Raw genomic sequence first — 25244 nt, forward strand, 5'->3', positions numbered from 1 at the left:
CATATGGATCCCCAAAGGCAAGAGAGAGAGAGAGGCTCTGGATGCTGGTTTGCTGCCTGCAAAGGACTTCTGTATTTATGATTTCACTTACCCCACATGGGGAGTTTAAATGTGGGCAAATTTCAGGCTGGGAAAACAATTTCTGTTAACTGATCTGGGACTCCCTCCTTTGTCCCTCTCTCAGAATAAAATAAAATAAAAAAAAAACAACAACAACAAAAAACAAAAAGTAAGAAAAAAAAGTAAGTAATATCAGAGTTATGTGAATTGGAGTAACTAAGCAAAGGCATTGGGTTTTCCTGAGGGAAGTGCTATGCTATACTGGGCAAACTATTCCTCAAATTTAAGGGGATGTGGATAGAAAGACCCATATAGGAGAGGGAGAGAACCAGGCAAAGCAGAGAAAGGTACAGAGAATGACTGAAAGAGAATAAATGTTGGGGTTCCAGAGTCTACTGTAGACATTGTGGGAGAGTTTACATCCTGTGCTGATTGAGTCATGACCCCACTAGCAGGCCAAACAACGACTATCCAAGACTGACCTTTCTGGGAGATTCTCCAGCCTTGACTTTGTGGTCCCTCCTACTCTAATGATGCCCTAGATGATTATTCTGCTAGCCCAGCACCTTCAAACAAGCCATTAGTTTTTGGGAGCAGAGCAGACCCTTTCTCAGCTGTAGACCATACTTCACAACATTAAAGAGTGTGTTCTCTGTGTGTATAGGTTTGAGACTTTTCTTTTTATCAGATGAATGGATTAAGAAATAGGAAAAATTAAATTCAGTATAACGTGCATGTACATAAGACTGGTATTTGGCAAACTTGGCTATCTGTAGTAGAACACAAAAAGGAAGGAAATACAAGCAGAGAGCACGTAGATCACCATGACGGACAGTTGTTTGATGGAGGGTTTGCTGTGGTCTGGGCATCTGACAAAGCATGTGGCCCAGTTCACTTTGTAATCACATTCCTGCTTGGTTGCCAGGTTTTATTGCTTCAATTCTGCAACTAATCCATGCCTCGAGCAAGGTCCAGACTCAGCTCTGTATAGTCACTGTGCTCTACTGCCTTCCAAAGATGGGGTGCTGTGCAACCTTGCCAGTGCCCAGTGAACCTGCTGCAATCCTCATAGAAGCTTTTGTTTAAAACACTGCAGCAGCCACAGATTCACCCAGAGAAAGCACAGATGAGAGCCTGACAAAGGTACTTCAATAGTAGAGCAGCTGTCTTAAATAGCTTCATAATAATTTAACGATCTACAGGACATTTCACCCAAGAGATAGGGTTCACACATGTTTAGCAGTGCATGGGAGCTTCTTAAAAGCTGATCACACCTTAGGTCACAAAGCACACATACATACACACACACACGCACGCACGCACGCACGCACGCACGCACGTGCATTACGATAATTTGTAGTATCTGGTCTCATCACTGTAGAGAGAAATAACAAGAGGATATTCAGAAGCTATACAAAAATACTTAGAAACTGAACAGCACATTTGATTAAACAACAGATTATTGAAGAAATCATGAATGATATTATAAAATCCCCGGGAAACAAATGAGAGTGGCAACACAAGCTACCGGATTCTTTGGGAATCAGATAAAGAAGTCGTAAGAGGAGGAACCTTAATAGCTGTAAGTGCTCCCAATAAGAAAACATAGAGATCTCAAATAAAAACCAAAACCAACCATGCATCTCATGACTCATTACTCTGCAAGAACATGAAGGCAACCCCAAAACCCAGCAGACAGCAAGAAACAAAAAAGATTAGGCAGACAGTAATGTGGTGGGAGCCATAAAACAACAAACAAAATACATAAACTGAAGATTCGGTTCTTCATTATAAAGGTTAACACGATTGCAACTCTCTAATCAAAGTAACAGAGAAAGAGGGGAAGGAAGGGAGGGAGGGACTGGAAAAAGAGAGACAGAGAAAGAGATAACAACAACAACAACAACAACAAAAAACAAATTGAGAGGCAAAAAGGGAGTTGTTACTACAGAGAATACTATGACAACATATCCACAAAGACTAGAAAACCTAGAAGAAATTGTTAAATTTCTAAATGCACATGACCTGACTAAAGCCAGAAGATATAAATAATTTAAAACATTAAAGCAATAATTAAAAGTCTTCCCACTAAGGACAGTCTAGGACCAGATGGACTCACTGTTGAATTCAGTCAAGCAAGCAAGCAAGCAAGCAAGCAAGCAAACAAACAAAGACATTTCTTTACTTATCTATTTATTTATTACGTGTGTGTGCACAAGCATGCATGGGTGCACATGTGTACATGCCATGGCATGCATGTGGAAGCCCTAGGACAACTTGTGGGAGTCAGTTCTCTCTTTCTACCATGTGGGCTTTCAGGATCAAACACAGGTTATCAGGTACCTTTACCCACTGAGCTGTGTTCCCAGGCCCTGGATTCTAGAACACCTTTAAGATCTAATATCAATTTATTTCTCAAACTTTCCCATAAACAGGATGACAAAGAACACTGCTAAATGAGCACTATCCTGATAACAAAATTAGGTAAAGATACCATAAAAACTAATGAAGAAAAGAAAACTACAGACCAATTTCCATGATGAACAATAGATATAAAAAGTTTCAACAAAATACTTGCAAACTAAAGTAAAGGACACATTGGGAAGATTATACATCATGACCAAGCAAGTTTTATCCCAGAGATGTAAAGTTGCTTCAACATTCACAGATCAATAAATACAATTCACTGTATAAATAAGCTTGATCATATGATCATCTCTATGGGTGCAGAAAAGGCATTTGACAAAGTTTACCATGCCTTCATGATAAAAATCCTGGAGAAATTAGGAACAGACAGGACATTTCTCAAAACAATGAAGATAATATGTTATAAACCCATAGCCAACATGATAGTAAATGGGAAAAGTAAAAACATTTTTTTCAAAGATGTGGAGTGAGACAAGGGTGGCTACTACTTCTACTCTTAGTCAGTAGTGCCTGAAATCTTAGCCAAAATTAAGAGAGAGGAGAAAGATGTAAAAGACCTACAGCTGGAAAGGAAGAAGTAAATTTGTCTCTCTTTACATATGGCATGATTCTAGATTTGAAGCCTTGCCAAAAAAATTTTACATTTAATAAATACTTTCATAAGTATTTATCTGACACAAAAGTCAGAAGCTTTCATATATATCAAATAATAAACTCACTAAGAAATTAGAAAAAATAAAACCTCATTCATTATAGTTCCCTCATAAGAAAAAGTGCCTAGGAGTAAACCTCACCAAGGATGCTGAACATCACTACTACACTGAAAACATAAGATACTGAGAGAAAAAAAATTAAAGAAGATATCAGTAGCTGTAAGAACTCCCATGCTCCTGGATTGGCAGAATTTACATAGGGAAAATGGCTATGTTGTCAAAAGTAATCTGTAGATTTGGCACAATTCCCGTCAAAATTCCACTGACTTTTTTTCTTTTTTCACAGACTAGTGAAAAAAAAAATCTAAAATTTCATCTGAAAACATAAAGACCATGCAGAGCCAAAGCAATTCTAAGCAGAAAGAACAGTGCTGATGGAGGCACAATATCTGACCTCAAATTATCCCACTGAACCATAGTGACAAAGGCAGGGTGGCACATGCATAAAAGCAGGTATGAAGACCAATGTAACAGAACAGAGGACAAAGTCAAACTGATATTGCCACTTAATTTTTGACAAAGGATCAAAAAACACACACTGGGGGAATAAAAAAGGCCACTTAACAAAGGTAGTGGCAAAACTAGATATCTACATGTAGAAGAATGAACACAGACCCTCATCCCTCACCCTGGACAGAAATCAGTTCAAAATGGATGAAAGGCCTCAAGTCAAAGCCTGGATTTTTGAAACTTCTAGAGATGTACATTCCAAGTTGTAGATATAGGCAAAGACATTTTGAGCACACAAAATAGCACAGGAATAGTCCTGAGAATCAACAAATAGGTTGACACAAAATCAAAAAGTTTCTGCATGGCAAGAGGGACAGCTAACAATGTGAACAGATAATCTACAGAATGGGAGAAAGTCTTCGCTGGCTACAGCTTGGACAGGGCATTCAAACCTAGAATTTATATAAATAACTTAAAAAGATTAACCATTCAACCCATGCCAATCAACAAATGGGCTGGTGAGATGAAGGGTCTTCCAAAGATGAAATGTACATGGTCTTTTTGTTTTCCTTTTACATTTTAACACACTCTAGTCATGAGGGAAATGAAAATTCAAACCACTTTGAGACTCTTATCTTACCCAAGTCAGAACGTCTGAGATCAAGAAAACAAATGACAATAAGTGGTGGTGAGGATATGGGAGGTGGGGACCCTTATTCCCTGAGGATGGGGGGAAACGGGTACAGCTATATGGAAATCCATGTGGAGGTTTCTCAAAAAAAAAAAAAAAAAAAAAAAAAAAAAAAAAAAAAAAAACTAAAAATAGAATTTTATATGGCCTAGCTACACTTTTCCCGGGCACACATTGTAAGCGCTGTGTATCACCCCACTGAGATGCTTGCTTACCCATGTTCATTACCACTCTGTTCACAACAGTAAGGCTATGGAGTAAGGCCAGCGGAGATGTCCATCAGTGAATGAATGGATAGTGGAAATGTGGCATATGTACACAATACAATTTAACTCACTCAGCTGTGAAGGAAAGTAAAATTTGTAGGAAAATGGATGGGTTTGGAAAGGTTTGTGTTAAGTTGAAGTGACATGGTAAGTCTGGGGTTCTGGGCAGTACTCCATCCTCTAACTACTGGTGGTTCCTAGACATCTAGATTTTGTGGATGAGAAAAACAATAATCAAATGCAGATGTGAGAAAAACTGTGAGCTAGATGTTAAGTTTGCTAAGTAAAGTAAATGCTCGAAAGAGAACAATCGCCATCTAGCACACTCCTTTGGGTAGGAGTATTGACACTGGAGGACTCTTTCTCTCTCTCATCTACCCTGATTCACTTTACGCTGCCGAGAACTCCATCTTGGGCAGGCAGTGGCAAGTCCTTGGCCTAATGTTTGGAGATGCTGTATTGTACAAACAAGATTTAACTTAGACCACAGCTTTCACTGACCACACCTGGCATTCAGTTTTTTTTTTCTAGCCCTACCCAGGTCTAACCCATGAAGACTTTGTGTGTGGATCTATCCCCCAAGCATCAGACAGAATCAAGAGAACTGACTGTGGTGGCTAATGACAATGCCATCATTATTTTCATTCAGAAAGGATTTGTGGGAGGGGATATTAAACCTGGGTTATAACTATTTTTTTCATTATAAAAGTCCTGGTGCTAAGTTACATGAGAGGAAATCGTGCAAGTATTTCTACAAGGGAAATCCTGCTTTTTTTTTTTTATCTTTTAAAGATTAAAAAAAATGTAACTTTTGTGTGTGTGTGTGCACATGCACACACTTGCATGTGAGTGCAGGTGACTGCAGATGCCAGAGGCATTGGTGTGTGTGTGTGTGTGTGTGTGTGTGTGTGTGCGCACATGCACACACTTGCATGTGGGTGCAGGTGGCTGCAGAGGCAGTGAAGTCCTCTGGAGGAAAGTTACCTTCTTAATAAAAGTAAAGTTAACAAACTAAGAGTTTTATGAATGCTGTTTTTTTGCTTCATGCAAGATGGGTATACATTCAAGCACTGTGTGCCACCCTCAGCCCAGAGACTGGTCACTTTCTTTTATGAAAAAAATCAAAACATATGGGAGGGGCACAGCTGTATTCTGAGCCTTCAGGAGGAAGGCTATAAGTTGGAAGCCAGCCTAGGCAATATAGTAAGTTACAGATCAGTCTGGCTACATATAAGACCCTGTCTAAACTCTAATGTCTAAACAACAACAACAACAACTACTACTACTACAAGTACAAACTGCATTCCTAAGAGTAGAAAGTTTTTGGAGATGTTTGGGATATTCTGGGCAAGTGAGCTCTCTCACAACCTTTTCCTGCTATACTAGTCTCCACCTGGCCTGCTTGCCCACGGGAAACAGGCTTAGTGAGGTGAAACGACCTGCCCAAGAGACTCTTGCTGTTACTCCGCAGAACCAAAGTCCACTGTCAGTCTTAACTCCAGTCCTGACTGTCACTTGCTGCTACTTTCCCAGGATCACAGAGCCGTCATATGGAAGAGTTTGAACACATAGCTGATGGACCCTAAAGCATGCTTCATTTCCAAGCCCTCAGGCCTCAAGTGGCAGAGCCAAGGTGCCAACAAAACCCCCTCTCCTGGTCTGCTTTTGTATTACAGCAGCTGCTAGCTCAGAAAAATCAAAAGACCCAGAGAGTTTGAGATAAAGTTGTTGAGGAGCTCGCTATTTTTGGTGGATGCTAGAAGAAAGCAACATACAATTTGTATATCAGCAGGAGAGAGCCCGGCTTTGGCAGGCAAATCACAGCCTGAGTGCTGCTGTTCTCGCCTAGGTAAGGGCAGTTCAATTCCTGTGCTGTTCATCTCGGTCCTTCCCACCTCAAGTTCTCACCTTCTCTGCTCTCTCTAATGTGTTGCTTTGCCATTTGCAAGCTGCTCAGGCAGGCGAGGTAACAGCGGAGTTCTAACAAGAACCAGTGTGAGTCTGTTTGTCTTTGTGATCCCACTGGTAACCTGTGAGATTAATCGGAAAGGCAGGTCTGCTCCTTCCTATGGCTTTGGAGGTGGTGTGGGGTCTGGAACCGCCACTGTCTGGTGTCCGCAGTGTTTTCCCTGAATGCTTTAAGGACGCTGCCTTAGGAAGGACAAAGGTGGTGACACATGGCAGGAGGCCACCTCCTTAACACAGCAGTGGAGGTGTGAAAAAACAGGAAAGCTTTATGATCAGGGTTTGTACCTGAGCAAGTCTGCACAGAGCCCTTTGGGAACCTGTCTTAGGTTCACATCACAGTAGGAAAATAGGGATGGCCGAATCATGAGGCTAGGAGAAGATGGTGCTTGAATGCCCACAGGGCACCGCACACACACAAGAGCTGTGAGGTCATTGTGGTACCATCAATCTAAAGGGATCTGCTTCATGGAGTGGAAAAAACCAAAATCATGGAATTTTAGGAGGCATAATTTGTTTTGGGGGGCTGTTTCGGTTTAGTCATCATAGGCAAGCAGGAAGACATCAGTACACACTGGGTGTACTTCTGCACATTTGGAGGGATATGGTAGGCTATAGGATGGTCCCCATCCAGAGAGACCACTTGCCACAGATGCACAATGCAGAATATAGACAAGAATTTCCTGTGGAATTCAGGGTAGAAGCAGGAATCTGTCTTTCTGTTTTCACATTAATTACTCAGGTCTCTCTCTCTCTCTCTCTCTCTCTCTCTCTCTCTCTCTCTCTCTGTGTGTGTATGTATGTGTGTGTATGCGTGCTCATGCACGCATTCCCATGCACATGTGTTGGAATATATGCACTAAATGATCCCAGTCTTCTTTTTTATTTGTTGATTTTTGAGATAAGGTATCATGTAGCCCAGGCTGGCCTTGAACTGATTAGGTAGGCAATGCTGGGTATGAATGGCTAATTCTCCTGCCTCTACTACCTGAGGCCCAAGATTATAGCAGTATGCCATATCACCAGTCAGTGAACTTAATTGACTGCTTTTCTTCACATGCCTATTTCTGAGGAGAATTTGGTGGCTAATGCTTGAGGAGGAATTCTGGAATTGAGGCTGTTTGAGTTGGAAATCCAGAGTAGGGAACCTTGGTCCAATTCTGTCACCTCCCTTTGCCTCAGTTTCTTGAACTGTTTGATGAAGATGGAGACAAAATTGCATTTACAGTCCCACTGTATGAGTAAGATGAATGTTGAGATAATCATCAGGGCCACTGAGTGCTAAAGCAAGCCCTTACCATACTCTAGGCTGGACTTCTGGGCTAGAAACTGTACTAGTATCCTAAGATGCTTTCTTTGTGTTGTCTGTGGTCTGCCCTGGGGGTACCAACCCGAGAAAGCTCCTCTGCTTTGGAAAACCACCATCTCTATTCAAATGTGCTTGTAGTTGCTTATATGTACACACACACACACACACACACACACACACACACACACACACACACCACACACTTTACATGTACTTCCTTTCTGCCCTTCTCCTTTCCTTTATCCCTCCTCCCATCCTGTCTCCTTTCCCTTCGCTCTCCTTTTTTATCTGCTCCTTTCCTTTACTTTCTTCCTCCCTCTCTAGCTCTTCAGAGGATGCAGACTGGACAGCCTTTCTGCCCAGAGTGCTTTGTCTCTGATCAGACCTGACCTGGGTCACTGAGTTCATAAGGTTACCATGACAACATGTATCCCTGGCTACCCATCAGGAGGCAAAGACCAATTGAAAGGGACTGCCATTTCCCTGGGACATACTGTATTTATCCTCAGCAGCAGGGCCCTGCACCAGTAGCAAACTAGAAGGAGAATGGCTGATACTTGAAGTGTGGGAGGGAGAAATAAATATTAGTGTTTTATTTTTTCAGCATGTTCCCTGTGGGGGAGGACCATAGATTGTTCTTGGAGAGAGACATTTTATTTCAAATTTAGCCAGTATGTGCAGTGGAGAGGGAGGTGGGCTAGGCTCATGGTGGGTTTTACAGAGAAGGAACAAACAAATTATTTACTTTTCAAGTGAATTTCCCATAGGTCTAATAAGAAGAGGGCATAGAAAACAGTAAGGAGTGTCATCTGTAACAGGTCCTTTGTGATATTTTATCAATTTATTGAATAAACACCATGAAATTATTATTCCAGTTTTTTATCATTCTTTGTGTGTGCACGAGATGTGTGTGTGTGTGTGTGTGTGTGTGTGTGTGTGTGTGTGTGTGTGTGTGTGCGCGTGTATTGATGAAGGACAACTTTATGGAGTTGGGTCTCTCCTTCCACCTTTACACAGGTTCTGGGATTTGAACTCAGATCTCCAGGATTGTGGGGCAAGGCTCTTTAGCCACAGAGCTACCTTGATGGTCCAATTCCAGTTTTCTAGGTGAGAAAGCAGAGGCTGATAAAGCTATGGTGACCTGGCAAGTTCAGACTGCTAGTGAAGTCACAGACCCTAATTGAGTTATGTGCCTCCAAGTATGTGACTACCGTGTCACTCTGTCTAGATTCCCTGACAATCCTGCTGTTACACACCACCCCTCTTCCTGCTTGGTTTCTACCACTGGCCCATCTTTCTCCCTAAACTTTTCTAGCCCTAATTTGCAGAGCAGAATTCCTGGAAAGTCATGTGAACTCTGTGTTCCTTGACCCTGCATTATAAACCTTTAGAACCAAATTATTGGAGGAAACCTGAGAAGTGAAAGTATAGGAGGAGATGTTTTCCTCAAAGCCAGATCTCCTTTAGAGTAATAGATCAAACATCACATGGATCCCTTGCTTATTGGTTTCTCAATTGTTTCCAATGTCAGTGTGACTGACTGGGAGAAGAAAATTTCCCATAGCCTTCTGTAGAGCTAAGAGCAGGGCAAGACAAATAAGTAGTGTTGGAGGAAGGACCACAGAGCTGTCCCATGGTCCCACATGTGTGCAAATCACATATCCTTGACATGTGGCCCTCACTTCCTGCCTTTCTTTACTCAGATGTCAAGATAGACGGTTCTTTCAAGTTGTGTGGAGGGGGGAAAACATATCCTATGGGAACTCTAGTGAGATGGAAATGCTGGTGAGCCACCCTGGGATTCTCATGTTTGAAAAGAAAGAGTGAACAGGTTTAGGGTCCAGTCAATTTGGGAAAATGCCTGGAAGCCTTTGCCATCCTAGCTGGTGAGCTAGGAAACTTGCACCCTTAAAGCTGTGCTTTTCATAATCTTCAAGGCATTTAAGAGCAAAGCTGAGGTGATTCTGTTTAGGGAACCCAGCCCTTGGCACCATCAGTTGGTACATGCTCAGTTTTGGTCAACAACACCGATATCTACTAAAACCAGCTTCTTCCCAAACTACCCAGCTTTTAAGAAAAGACTAATGAGCATGGAGCCAGTCTGTCCCTGTTCCTTCATAAATTGTGACCAAGTTCACTGCCTCCTTCCCAGATGACCAGGACAGACAGGTTTGCAAGTGACTTCTCTGCCTATGCCCCTCTTCTGCCTACTCACATTACAAATCACCTCCAGGTAATATTTAGATTCAAGGCCCCTCCTTATCTTTGGATTGGTCTTCTGACCTCTGCTGACATCCGACCCAAACCGCAGGGCAGCTGCCTCCCTTCTCCACAGACCATAATCCATGGCTCCTACTTCCTGGCATATCTTCCAGTTGACTGGAAGATGTTCCTAGCCATTCCTGACAAGCTCCATGCTTGTCATCCTCTGCATCTGCCCACTCTCATCTCTCACCCTTCTTTCTTGCAGTTCTTCAAGGCTTCTGTTCAATGTCACTTGGCAAATCTTGTCTCTTAGACATGGCCTCTCCTCCCCTTGAGTACCTTGACTGTCTTATGTCACTAACAAAACTGTAAGTTTATTTCCTCTCATGATCTCTTTTGAATACGGCATCCATCACTTAAGAACTGGAGGTTTTTCTCTCTCACCATGACCCCTGCAGGAGTATGCACAGTGCTGGGTGTGGAGTAGGTATCAGAAGTGAAACTACAAAATAGAATAGCCCAGGGAGTAGATTTCAGACCTTCCTGAATGTTTGCCATCAGTGAGAGTTTAGCGGTAGTGATGGTGGTGGTGGGGGTAGGGGAGTAAATTGCATTGTGCTCCTGTGTCCCCTTGGCCCAAACATCTGGCATGGACAAGATGTGACAGAACACAGAGATGTCACAATCACAGAAACCACAGAATCCCCCACATAACCACAGTTAGTTAAAGACCAGACCTTGACCAATGTCCTGGTTAGGGTGTAACTTTTAGCAAATCCATTAAACTCCTGGCAGATGATGGTTTGCTAAGGAGGGCCAGTAGCTAAGAATTCAATAGAGGCTGATCTGGTATAGATTCTTGCTTGGGTTTGTAATACAGGCCATGTACCTTGACTTAGGAGATTTGAACATACTGTCTCTAAATAAAGGAACTTTGTACCTCAATGAAGAGACTGCACTTTAGTCAGCCAGGCACTTACTTTTAGTTGGCACCAAAAGGGCCTGTAGATTATAATTAGTGGATTTACTAATTGCCTTTCCCATGGTGACTGGCATTGGCCCATCCATCTTTATTCACAACCTGAGGGCTTCAGAAACATAACTCAGCCCCTCACCCAAGCCCAAACATGCAGAGATAGCCAGCAAACAGCATCTGTTTCAAAGGAATGCCACCTGTCCAAATGGAGAGCCAAGCATTGAGCCACCTCATTTCACCAGAGTAGCTGTTTCCAGAGGAGGGAGACAAATGCTACTCGGTCACCAAGAGTCTTTGAACACACTGTTGGACCATGACCTGGCTTCTGCTAAGCAGAGCTGACAGGTGTCAGAGCAACATTTGGGTCTCAGTTCCGTCCCTCCCTCCCTCCCTCCCTCCCTCCCTCCCTCTCTCCCTCCCTCCCTCCCCCTTCTCTTCCTTCTTTCTTTCTCTCTTTCTCTGTCTCTGTGTTATATGCACATGCCAGGGTGGGTGTTTTCACATTATCATACACATGTGGAGGTCAGAGGTCAACACTGGGTGCCTTCCTGCATTGCTCTCCACCTTGTTTCTTGAGATAGTGTCTCTCACTGAACATGGCGGTTGCTGATTTAGCTAGACACACTGACTGGCAGTGAGTCCCAGAAATCCTCCTGTCTCTGCTTCTCTAGAATTGGGCTTTTAGGCACACGCTATGTAGTGTTTACGTGGGTCCTGAGAATTGAATTTGGGTCTTCAAGTTTGTGTGACAAACATACAGACTGAGCTACATCCATATCCTCTAGACACCACTTTTCTGATTTTAGGAAGTAGGAATTCACAAGCCATGTGGGAGCAATGTAGGGCAGACTAGAAGGAATGCTCACCGGTGTGTGGAGGTATGGTGTTATGCAGAACAAATGAAGGATTGCCAGGAAGGTGGCACTCTGCCTGTAGAACACCTGCCTGGATGGCTGTATTGCTCTGCATTGGGTGAAATGGAGAGAATCTTGTAACCACGTCCTGAGCATACACAATCACATTTCTGTAGCATAAACTTTTAACCTTTCCAGCCTTGTGAGTGACTTAACAGTTTTTGAAAAAGTGTGATAGTTCAGAGGACCACAGCAGCTCTTTTACCCTCCGTGGTTCCCGCTTTTCCTACGACATGGCTTCCTTGGGTCCAGTTATTGGATGTAAAGTAGCTGGAGCTGGCACATGAATCTCTAGGGTTTGGTCCAAAGTGACTCATTCAAATTTAAAGCATCTTGGTGAAGCAGCCCCTCCCATCTCAGGTGTGTTAGGCAGAGATATAATGGAAACTGGCTGGAGTGTGTATGTGTACACTCTTAGTATCTGAAAAAAATTCTTTCCTTCTTTGCATATGTGTGTGGTATACGTGCACGTGTGTATGTGAGCTTGGTGGGGAGACACAAGCACATGCCAGTTTGTGCGCATGCTTAGGCTTGAAGTTGATGTCAGGTGTTCTCAATAGCTCCTACTTTATTTACTGAGGCAAGGTCTCTGGCTGAAACTGGGCCTAGTTAATCTTAGCTAGTCTAGGCAGTCAGTTTGTCCAGGAGATCGCCCACTGATGTCTGAATGTTGGGATTATAAGTGGTTGCTGTGCCGGCTTGACTTCTATGTGGGTTTATGGAATCTGAACTTTATGCCTCAGGTTTGCATTCAAGCACTTTATTTGGAGAGCCAGCCTCCAACATTGATCCCTTCTGACACGGATGAGAAGCACAATCCCTTTGGCATGGGATTTCCCAAGCAGAAATGCTGGGCCCTGTTCTGGCAGATTCACTCTCTTGTGGGTCAGGGGTCACATGATCCATGGCTACTATCAAGCACTGCCAAGGAAGAGGGCTGGGGAGATGCAACTCTGCAGCTGGAATTTCAGATGTGAAGGTGGGTCATCAGGGCTCTATCACCAAAGACAGGTGAACTTATTACTTTCTATTTTCATTTACGTAGATGCGTATATGCCCATGTGAATTTATGCTGCGTGGTGATCTGACATCCTCTGGCCTCTAAGAATCCTGCAACCAGATAATTTGGGTTTCTCTTTCCCTTTCTCTTGCTCTCATTCTCAAATCATAACTGCCTTGTCTTTTTTTTTTTTTTAACAGAAATATAAACCAAAAAGGTTAGGTTTTTTTCCTTCACTTCACACTCAGGTTCCCAGTGTTGACCCCAGGAAGAGTCTTTGAGTATGGCCATTCAAAGCAAAGGGACCTGACACCTCAAAGCCAGCAACTGTCATCTGCTGTCAGAGTGCCCAGTGGTCGGTTGCTCTAGACTTCAAACACTTGAGTTGATGGCTATCAATATCTATATGTCTGTCTGTCTGTCTATCCCTCTGGCTTCAGCCTAGCACTTGCCTTTGACAGAACTGTCAGTCATCTACCCTGGAACTGCTTTTGAATAAGTCACAGCCCTGAGTGCTGAGTCAGATGCCCTGTCCTCTTGCCCACTTGCTGTTTTCTTGAACATGCGGCTAATGATAGCCCATAGGGATGACTTGAGATAACGTTCATACCACATCCAGTGGCTGTTACTATAGTAGGAAGGCATTGCAGTGCAGAATGCTTGAATTTTAGGTCCCTGTCACTGAAACTCCCAATGCTTTTCAGGTTGTCTTCTTACTCCAAGTGCCCGTGTCAGAGGAAGAGTGATGCCAGCATTGTCGATGGACAAACCACAGCTCCTTTTGTGCCTTGTTGTCAGTTGATGGCTTTAACCACAAAGCCTTCAGACAACCGCAGGTTTTCCTTGAACCTGTGACATCTGATTCTGTATGCTTCATCTTTCTAGGATGGTGGTCTGTAAGTTCCCAAAATAAGTCATTTCCTCAACAAATACTACTGTCTGGATCTTGTTTAACATCTGCCTAAACTTGTACAAAGAGTCTGGTGAGTTCTTCAGAATGGTGGTGTCTGATTGGTGAATAACAGGCCATGAGATTTCTCTCCACTAAGGTTATAGTTAGTGGTGTTTAAATCCCTCCTGATGTCTCTATTGTTCGAACTCCTGGAGAAATACTTAAAGCTCTTTAAAGCATTTTCATTGATATTTAAAGAAAGATCGAAATCTTTCACAAACCTTCTCTAGCCTCATGTTTCAAGCTCAGCTCCATCCTCTCCCTCTTCTCTTCCCTTGGTTCATCCCTGTATTAGGATTTTTTGTTTCAACATCTTTGAATGCATTGTTCTTCACCTGTGCTGCTCTTTAAAAGTTCAACTCTCTCTCTCTCTCTCTCTCTCTCTCTCTCTCTCTCTCTCTGTGTGTGTGTGCTTGCACACATGTGTGCACGTGTACATTCTTGTGAGTACAGAGGCCCACTGAGATCCTATGGATCTGAAGTTACTGTTGAGCCATCTGGTACTGGTGGTGGGAACTGAACTCTTGTCTTCTGCAAGAGCAGCAAGTGCTCTCAACTGCTGAGCCATCTCTTCAGCTCCTAGACTACTGGCATCCTCTCACTTTGCCTCCTTGATTCCTCTGAATGTGAAACCTCATTTTGAAGAAAGCAACCTTGGAAACCCAGGCTCTACCTTTACCCTAGACCTGGCTGGGCCTTTCTCCCTAGCTGTGTCGAAGGTCTTCTACTTGCTCTCAGTGTCATGTCATTTTGATGGATTTAGCCATTGATTTTCAAATCTTTCCTCTCAGTGATTTGATGTTTGAATCTGAGTTGATGTTTACCATGAATTCTAGAAAAATCATTCAAAATCTAGTCTATACTTAATGTCTGCACTTCTAAACCATTGCAGATCAGTATTTTTCTCTTTCTGATGTTCCCTCTTTACTCTGGTTCTCACATTTCTGTACCACCCAGAAGAATTTTCTCTGATTGCCCCTCCCCATACCAGTACACTAATTTTCCCTTCAATTTTATCTGACCTGCTATTTACCACATACTCAGATTTTATGCAGACAGATATACCATCTCTGTAAACTGTAGTTCAAACTTTATCAAGGGTGCCCAATCTTTAATGAGTGTCTCTTTATTTTGGAATATCTCTGATTGATGTCTAGCTTGTATTGCTGACTCTGGAGTATATGGGATGTTGTGTAATTTGCAACTCCGTCCTGCTTAGGGTAGTCCCAGAATCATTAGCTTCTGCTCACTCGCTTTGGTTTTGATCCCCCCCCCCCCATTTTGGCCCTGGAGAGTTCCTAACTTGCATTTAAAAGGCTGGTTGTTACATCCTATCTTGCATACCCACACATCTTACAGTGACAATTTTGTTCTAGCTTGTTACTGGAAATACATGTCCTCCAGGGCCCCTTTTGTAGACTGTCCTAGTACCTTTCCTGATTATTATTAAAACATTAAGCAATTATAAGCTGCTGAATGTCTGCCTCCTCTTGCAATCATGTAGTTACATGGGAAGGGTGCCTTGTTCAGAACAGTGGTGCCAGCTTCTATGTCAGTGCCCGGGATAATGACAGAACTCAGTGTAATTTCCATAAATGAATGAATGAAGCAAGGCAGAGTGGCTATGGCTGTCACATCAAGCAGTCTTTCCCCATCCCTTTATAGCCTTTATTAACCCATCTTGCTTTTCCTAAGAGCGTATCCTTTCCTCAAACACATTTACACCTTCTGTAGTTAGTAATTTCTCAGTGGTGATTTAAAGCTATGTTTTCAATAACACTTTCTGTAGTTTTTTTTAAACCCCCTGGGTTTTTTTAAGGGTCTGCCTGTGTAGCTCTGGTGGTCTGGATCCTCCTGCCTCTGTCTCTTGAATGCTGGGATTAAAAGTGTGCACTGCCATGCTCAACTTTAGTCTGTTTTGCCTCCCCACCTTCTTGACCTCAAAAGGATTGGGATGTGAATGGATGGTCTCTGCACAGGTCAGGAAACCTAGGGGTTGGGTGATAAAATGTCTTCCCTTCTTCATGGTAGGAGCAAATTCTAGAATTAAATGGCTTTAGCCCACCTGGTTGCAGGCATGCAGGACTTGCCCTGAGGTATTTAGAATGAGAAACAAAGGTCCTTTATGTGGACATAATATCAACTTTGCCCTTTTGCTGATCATCAACCCACTCTTGATAAAGAAGCTTGTGTCAAGGCAGATACACGGGCCTTCTCATTAGGAGGAACTTTCATTTGAACATTGCTCAAGGCTCAAATGATTCGGCTTTTCATTTGGACAAAGTGCTTTTCCTTCTTTTGGGAGACACATTACAAACCATTACCTGTCAGAGTCCAATGGCTGGAGAACCCTGCTCATGGCTGATTTGGATGCAGGATGTCTAGTAAAGGATAGAGTGTCACAGACTACAGGACAGAAGCATGGGGCATCACCAACATCTAACACTTAAAGAGTGAGTGAGGTGGAAAGCGAGGCACAGGGAAGGACACATGGGCAGCAACATCAAAGCAAGCTGAGGTTTCCCCCCACAGGTCAGTTTCCAACCTCAGGGATGAAGGTCACAGGTGGCTGGAATCTTCCAGGCCCACAGGCATTTCAGAAGATCTCTTCTTGGAGGCTCCCATTATGCATGGGGGCCTGTGGTAGATGCAGCAGTTTCATTCCTGAGACTGGGAGGGCAGAGGGAGCACGAAGGAAGCAGATCTGGGTACTTACCTCAGGGCAGACCCCTTGGGTGTTGCAATGCCGTAGCCCTTGGAATCCAAGTTACCTCCTACTTTCATGGTGTCACAAGGCTTGCGCTGCTCAATGTACTCATTCATGGTGGACTCCAGGAGGTAAGCATATTTGCCTTTAGATTTTCTCACTCTGATCATGCCCTCCTCTGTGGTCCGAACAAACACAGATGGTTCTGCAGACTTCATGTATGTCCACATCTTCTCAAATACAGCGATTTTAGATCTCTGGCAGGAGATAGGAACAAAGCCAGGGTTAAGCAACGGTGCTTGAGTTGGGGTCGGCACACACATCAGCAAAGAGCTGAGTGCAGCTTGATCACACATTCATGAGCCAGATCAGCTTAGGAAGAAACAAATTATGAGTGATTGCAAAATAAGAGCCTCTAATTAGTACCAGAAGGTTTCAAGGTACAAATATCTTGTAAATATAGATTGAATAGAGTATCTCAGAATCATTTAATTACTTCTGAGCAATTACATTCTTTCCAAATAAGGGAAAGATAAGCAACCAGGTCCTTGTCTTATCTTTGAAAGACATTGTGGAACCTGTCTATAGTCCAAAAAGGGTCCATGTATACTGCTCTAAAGAGAGGGCTGAATATCAGCAGGATTTGACTTCACTAAATACTGCAAAGCTAAAAACATTAAAAACAATGAGACCTGCCCCTCATAGGCTCTATTGAATACTTGGTCACAGTTGTTGGTGGTGTTTGGGGAGGTATAGGAGGTGTGGCCTTGCTGGAGGAAGTGTGTCACTGGGAATGGGAGTTAAGAACTTAAAGCCTCACAGAACTCCTGGTCCACTGTCTCTGCTTTGTGTGTGTGGTTGAGGATGTGAGCACCCAGCTTGCTTCTCTGTCCACCACGTCAGTTTGCTGCATTGCCTACCCACTATGATGGCCTCTTATCCATCCAGAACTGTAAGCCCAGATAAACTCTTCCTTTTATAAGTTGCCTTGGTCATCGTGTTTCATCACAGTGACACAAAAGTAATGAATGCAGCATGTGACCCAATGCTTTCATCTCCGCACATTTGCAAAGCCTCCAAAATGGGGCTGAGGTGCTAGCTCAGTTGGTGAAGTGCTTGCTTTGCAAGTAAGAGTCTGAGTTTATGTCCCTAATATTCACATTTAAGAAAAAGTTGCCTTGTATGGCAGGGCATGCCTGGAATCCCAGTACTGGGAAGGCAAAGACTGGAGGTTTCCTAGGGCTTGTTGGCCAGTCTTGCTAGGTTAAATTAAAGTGCTCCAGGTTTGGTGAGAGACCCTGTCTCAGAAATTAAGATGGAAACTTATTGAGGAAGACAAGTGATGTTGAACTTTGGCTTCTATGAACATGTGCACATATGTCTTTATGCACATACATGAGCATATTCACATGAGCACACACACACACACACACACACAAACACAAACACACTCACACATGTTTCAAGTTTAGTTAAACTGTTTCTTCATCTTTGAGACCAGCTCTGACTCTTTTCTTTCATTGGGGGTTTTGATTGGATCGTTTAAGGCACCTGATGCAGTGCTGCTGTGTCCTCTTTCCAAAGACTGGAGTTAAATCCTATGTCCTAGGAGACCATCAGCCCTCAGGACAGCAGTCCATAATCTCTAGTGGACACTTGTACCCTGAACCAACAGTGTGAAAATGCAGACAGCCTGCAGTAAACCTAGAGATTTTGATCTGGTAGAACTCTCCTAAGGGTCCTGATCTTGAGCTCAGCATTTGTCAGTGAGGCCTGATGTCCCTGGGGTTCAAGAATATTAGGGTCACTCAGTATATGGCCTGTCTACTTTGTGGAGACTGCTAGTTATCATTGCTTGGGAACTGGGCCTGGTCTGTAGAAGTTACTGAGGCAGGCAGCTCTGTGTCTTTCTCAGTGTCTAACTGAGACTCTTGGCAGGGTGCATGATTCAGGATCACAGAGCAGCCCTCTCAGCCCACAATCTCACAAGCTTTTGTTTATATTTCTGGGGACAATTTAGGGGTATTGGAATACTGCTTTTGATTATTATTTTCCCTTTATGTATGTGTTTGGGGGAGGAGAGGGTGTGTGTGTATTTATCTGTCCTTATCTCGTAGATCCCAGAGGTAAACATCTGTACCTGTCTCTGTTGCTCTCTTTCCTATCTTCTGAGACAGTCTCTCCTTAAACCTAGAACTCACCAGTTGGTTAGATGACTGTCTAGAAAGCTCCAGGATCTTCCCACCTTGATCTCCCAGGCACTGGGGTCACAAACCCCTGTTGCCACAGGTTTTTACCTGGTGCTGGGATCTGATGTCAGATCTCCAAGCTTGTGCATGGATCACCTAACTCACTGATCTATAGCTCCAGTCCTTAGACTTTGGGAAATGGACAGTGCTAGCTGCATACAAAGGCCTTAAAATAAAGAAAAGCACAATTACTGAAAAAGTTACATAACCTGTATACCAGTTAATGTAAGATCATTATGACACATGCAAAATTGTTTTTGTCTGTATGAAGTATTAGGTTTACTTTCTTGATGTTAAGAACACAAGATATGACATGTATCCTATTTTTAGTTCACTTATAGTTAATATCACATTTAACATGTGGGTTTTTTTCCTATCTAATAGGACTTTCATGATAGTCAAAACTTGTTAAGGGTGTGCTTTCCATATGGGGCTTAAAAAAAATATGTGTGTTTAAGTCTTTGACAATTGGTTTTATTCCTGTGGTTGTAAGCTTGTGTTGTTAAAAACCATGTCTCAGCGCAACCTAGGAATGTTTGCTGCTTGCTTTCCCTGCTTGTTTTCTGTTTTGTTTACTATTAAAGACATACTTTTTATCTTAAAAAAAAAAAAAGAACATCAGATGTTGAAGGACATTTTAATATACATCTGTCACTTTGGCTAACTGATCTATAAGGTATTTAGGACCCAGAAAAACACTTAAGTTTTGAGTTTAAAATGTTGGAAATAGTTACTTAGAATTTCAAGGAGGCATTAGACATGGGTTTAATTTGCTTTGGTCCCTCATTAGATGAACTACCCCATTTGTCCCACAGAGTAATTGGAGAGAATACTGCACTGCTCAAAAGAAGCCTGGATTCTGCTCTCAGTTTTCCTTCTAAGTCTTGGTTTGTTCTCTGAAACACTCTTCTTTGAGCTTCCATTTCCTTTTATTTCATGGTAATTTTAAAACATCTTGCTGGCTTGAAATGTCTGATTCTGATGTGAAAGCTACAGTGTCAACGTGAGAGGGAGGAGAGCAAGGGGAGGGGCACTACCCACACCCAATCATGGCATGTCCAGGGGACTCAATGCTCCAACAGTGAGACACATACATCCAGTCAGGACCAGATGATCTTCCAGACACAAAACCAACAACACACACAGCGGGGGTGATTGTAAGATGCAATTTGACTTGACAGGCTGGGCACAGCAGGGAACAAGCTGTGGACAGGCAGAACTGAGAAACCCCGGGGCAGTAATATGTAGAAGATCAGCACATCCTCTCAGCCAAACCCCAAAGCCCAGGCTGTGCTCTCAGGTGCTCAGTGACCACCAGACAATCTCTGGGAACTCAAGTGGGGTATGAATGGCAGAGACGCCTGGAAACGTGCCAGGTTATCTGTTCTTGAATCTGTCCTGTGTAACTCCCATTGCCTTTCTCACATCTTAATTAAACTGTCCATGGACAATTGAGAGGCTCTGGATGGGGTTGCCATGGGGACTGGAAGCTGGGTTCTTTTGAGATGGGGTGAGGGGTGAGGAATTTCATGCTTCCCTTTCCCTTCTTTGTAGTGGGAGTGGAAGGTAACATCTCCCTACCCATCAAAGTGTTGGTCAGTCACAGATATGTTGGGGCATGGGACATCTAGCAGTGCTCTTTTGTTGGTGTAGAAACCAGGGCCTGTGTTGTAGCATTGAGAACTTGTGCCCTGGTGTCACACATGGAAGAAATCTCTGGACTTCTGGTGGACATCTGTGCCTTTCCTTTCTAACAACCAGCTTCCTCCCTCATTGTATCTTGCCAGCCACAGGAGCTTGGGCAACCTTTCTGAGACTCATTGTTCCTCTTTGAACAGTGGTGATAACAGTTCCCATGGACAGTGTTGCCATAGAGACAACACACAAGCATAGGTAAATGCTAGTCCAGTGCCTGACATAAAGAACGTGCTTAGGTGGTAAGATTACTGTGAGTATTCGTGTCTTTTTCTTTCAGGGTTACTTTGGTGTTGGGATGCTTAGTGCATGTGGCACCTTGTTGACAACAGTCAGAGAACACGTTGACAAAAGCCTTCAAGGGTCTGAGACCCCTGCTTCTCCACCTGTTTTATCCACCCTCCACACAAAGACCTCTTCATGTTCACCCATCTTCACGTGTTTTCCCAGTTCTGGTACTATTCAACAGCTCTCTTCTAGTAGTGCTCCCTTCCTTAAGTAGATCATCTTACTGATCAAGGAAACAGCTTTTGCTATGAGGAAACCAGAGGAGGAGTCAGGGACAAAGTAGTCCTTTTTGAGCACTCAGGGTTTTGGGCTCAAGGAAATCAAGTTGTATGAACTGGCTTTGCAGTGCCTTCTACCTGATGAGTGAGTGCAGGCTCTAAAATCTAAATGGTGACTCCTCTGCTTACCAATCTGCCCTTGTTTTTTTTTTTTTTTTTTTTTTTTTTTTTTTTTAACTTCCATGTTCCTTCCTCCTCCCAACTCCTCAGAGCCCCATCCCCCAAGCTTCTGGAGCCTGAGCATGAGAACTGAATCCACCAACAGATCAGAATTCCCTGACCAAATTCATGGACCAGATTGGTCACTATAGTCTTCTTCCTTCCCAGGGCAGGAAAGCCTCCAACCCAGAGTGCTGTTTAAGCAACTCACACAGGGAACTGTTTTTCTACCTCCCAGTAAGCCTGTCTTGCTTTCTCTTATACCATTTTGTCTGTCATTCTTTGTAGTCATGAGACCATGAACTCAGAAGCCACTGGCTAGGGATGACTTTGGTGGCCATTGTAAATGAGAAGTGCTAGAAAGAAGCAGTGTCTGCAGGAGCTGGTAGACTGACTAGAACTTCCGAGTCGGGAGACTAATTACCATCTATCTTGGTCTAGCTGTAGCCCATTAAATAGTCATTCTTTGTCCCTCATTTGTGGTAGACCTAACATCCTGTCACTAAGAGACAAAGCTGGGCCTTGCCTTCTAACAGATGCATTCTCTTTGGAATGTATTAACAAAACCTGGTTTTCCATAAACTTGACATGTAAGGCCTATAGCTGAGGGTTCTCTGCTTTGCTGTCACCTCCTACTCAGTGTTTGCACCAATGGATTTGCAAAGTGCCCGACTTAAGACTTTTTTGTTATATTACTAAAACAAAACAAAACAAAACCCCAAAAGCAAAAAACAAAAACCAAAACCCAAAAAACTTCCATGTTTTAACATGGGGTTTGGAGTGACCTGTGCTTCCAGGCCATGTGACTCATATTTGGCTCCAGAATAGACTATCTCTTATTCCCTTTGAGGTAAGAGCTATGTTTCTGTGTTGATGCTATCAAGTTTCTGACCCTAATTCTTATGCACAAAGTCCACCAAGGCTCAGGGATCTTAAGACAGATGAGGAACATTCCAAGTGTTGGAAACCAGCAGTCTGCTGACCCTGCCCTCTGACGATGGGCGGGACACTCATGGCCATATCTTCACACATTACCTGGCTGCTCACGAGTTACCTGGCTGTGCAGGGGACTCAGTTACGTACGCACAAGTTCCCCTTTTAAAGCAAGTGCACCAAGCATGTCTCTCTCTCTCTCTCTCTGTCTCTGTCTCTGTCTCTCTCTTGTGTGTGCTTTTGGTTGGCCACCAGCTACTGCCGCCTTCTCTCCCCTCTACCAATAAACTCCACGTGGGCGCCGAGTCTCCTGTTTGTGTTTCATAGGCAATAGCAAAGCAAAAGAACAACACCAAGAATTAGATTTTGTCTAGGGGCTGCTGAGGTCATAGCTACGATCAGCGGCTTTTTCCTTAGCGCTGCTGTAAGGAAAAAGGCAATCCCTCAGAACCTGCCTGTTGTCTGGTTCCAGGAGAAGGGCAGGCACCCTAATTCTTACTTCTCCAAAAGAGCTTATAGGTCCAGGCTACCGGACTCCAAGACACCAGGCAGCACATTCCTCACCTGTAACACAGAGACATCTTACCCAAATGGACCCCTCCCAGCTCCTTCCAGCTCCTTTCTAGCTCCTCCGTGCTCCCTCTCCCAGCTCCCCAGTTCCTCCCCAAGGTCCTACCTCCTCTAAGTCATACATTAACAAGATTTCTTCCTCCATCTCTTGAAACTCAAGACACCCTCCCTTGACATCTGGCAATCCGAGGCAGCCTAACTACAAGGCATGTGGGCTATTTATCGCCCGTCTGGCATAAGACCTCCTTTTTCTGAGACCGATAAGAAGAGATCAGAATTCTGCCTCAGGAACCTGAACTCTCCTCAGATATCATACTATGCTGTCTATGACTTTAACAATTTTAAATGAACTGGGTGCTGATGGCACACACCTTTAATCTCAGCACTCGGGAGGCAGAGGTAGGCAGATCTCCGAGTTTGAGGCCAGCATGGTCCACAAAGTGAGTTCTGGGATAGCCAAGATTATTTCATAGAGAAACCCTGTCAACCCTGTCTCAAAAACAAAACAAAACAAAACAACCCCTAAAAGCATTAAAAATTCTTTGAATGAATCTCTCACCCAAAAGGACAGTCCACTTGGTGGTCTTCTTGAGCTCCAAACTCAAGAGTTTTTACTGAATTTCTGGGAATTGCTAGGATGGTAGGCAGTTACTTTGCTGCCTGTAATATCTATCTGTCTGTCTATCTATCTATCTATCTATCTATCTATCTATCTATCTATCTATTTATCTATCATCTTTCTATCTATCTACCTGTATCTATCTATGTATCTAGCACCTATCTATCTATCCATCTATCTATGTCTGTCTGTCTGTCTATCTATTATCTATCTATCATCTATATATTATATATCAATCATCTATCTATTATTTATCATCTATCTATTTATCTATCTATCTATCATCCACCCATCCATCCATTCATCCATCCATCCATCCATCCATCCTCTGTTTATTTGTGTTGCCTGGGAAGTAACACAGAGCCTCCCATGTACTTCCACCACAGAGCCACCTTCACCCAGCCCCTATACTTTTTAATAAGGGGAGTGTAATGAAGTGATTCCACTCTGAGATGGTGTCTCAGGATCAGGGATGCCCTCACCCTGAAGAACTCCTTAGTGGAACCTGCTTCCAATGTCCCATAAGCAATTTCCGTCTGCTTTGCCAGGTCCTCTGCACTCTCGATGGGAGACACCATCCTCTCCACAGTCAGGAAGGCCGCCAGGTTGGCTGTGTATGAGGAGATGATGATCAAAGTGAAGAACCACCAGACGCCGCCGACAATGCGCCCAGACAGGGACCTGCAGGCCAAAGGGGAGAGGGGTCAGAGGCAGGGACATTAATTACAAAAGGCTCTGGAGAGGAGCAGGAAGCTAGCAGAGTTCTGTCAGCAGAGCTGTCAAACCCAATTGCACCCTCTGCTCTGTAAGGGAGAAGTGAGAATTTAAATGGTACAGAGATGCCATGCTTCCTTCCTTGACATGATAAGGAGTTGTGGGTTTCTGCCCCTTGGGTGATAATGTACACAGGCATATCTTCACACTTGCTTTAAATGGACAGACACATCAAGACATGTCAGCAATGACAAAGATGTGTCAGCACCTGTCCACAAGCATCTTAGACATGTAGAAACACCCTTCAAATGTGGCCACACTGACATGGAATATTGGGGCAAACGCCCCCATATAAATGCACCTTCATATGGACACACACACACTTGATGTGTCTGGAAATGAATGGCAGTCATCCCATCTTTCCGTTGTTGTTTCAGGATGACATCATAGAAGGAGGGGGAAGGAAGATCGTATTGGATATATACAGAAAATGACAGTAACGTGTTTTAGTTATTGCGGGGAAAGACACTACAGGAGATAGGCAGTCCCTCCACCTACCACACAGATGGATTTAAAAAATGGTGGGACAGTACACACTCAGGCAATAGAGGTAGGAGGATCAGGTTTCAAGGTCATCTTGGCCACTCAGTGAGATCAAAGCCAGTCTGGGCTACAGGAGATCCTATCTCAAAAATACAAACAAGCAAACCAAATAGGAAAGAAAGAGGTTAGTACAAATGAAGTTTCCCTTGACATTTCCATGGTCCCTCTCTTGTGTCCCCTTTATGAAGAGAAAGATGACTAGCAATAGAGCCACAGTGACCTCTCTGAGTCTCTTGGGGGTCTCCCAGTCTAGGGGTTCCCAATGACCCCGCATGGTGCTGTGGCTTCTCCTTAGGGTGACTGGAACTCTTCCAGAAGGAATAAAGATACTGTCAAGTAGATGCTTGTGCCTTACCAGATGACTGAAACAACAGGGCTCATGAAATGGGGATGCCCCCAGCAATCTCATACCAGGGAAGGGAAAGTCTGGGACCCTAGTGCCAGCCAGAGGAGGAGGGGCTTATCTTTTAGGAATAGATTTCCCATAATTCTCATAATGTA

At 43.5% G+C, this 25244-nt stretch overlaps 1 protein-coding gene across 1 annotated transcript in view; it reads right to left on the minus strand.

The window, feature by feature from the left end:
• Positions 1 to 25244, minus strand: part of Gria1 (glutamate ionotropic receptor AMPA type subunit 1) — a 309938-nt gene that overhangs the window by 19270 nt on the left and 265424 nt on the right. Inside the window, exons 12-13 of the mRNA XM_051180635.1 lie at positions 23909 to 24107; positions 16645 to 16892 (exon numbers count right to left, since the gene is read on the minus strand). Of these exons, the coding sequence (XP_051036592.1) occupies positions 16645 to 16892; positions 23909 to 24107 (447 nt within the window). The remainder of the gene's footprint in view (positions 1 to 16644; positions 16893 to 23908; positions 24108 to 25244) is intronic.

The sequence above is a fragment of the Phodopus roborovskii genome, unplaced genomic scaffold, assembly GCF_943737965.1.
Source record: "Phodopus roborovskii unplaced genomic scaffold, PHOROB, whole genome shotgun sequence".
NCBI classification, from domain to species: Eukaryota; Metazoa; Chordata; class Mammalia; order Rodentia; family Cricetidae; genus Phodopus; species Phodopus roborovskii.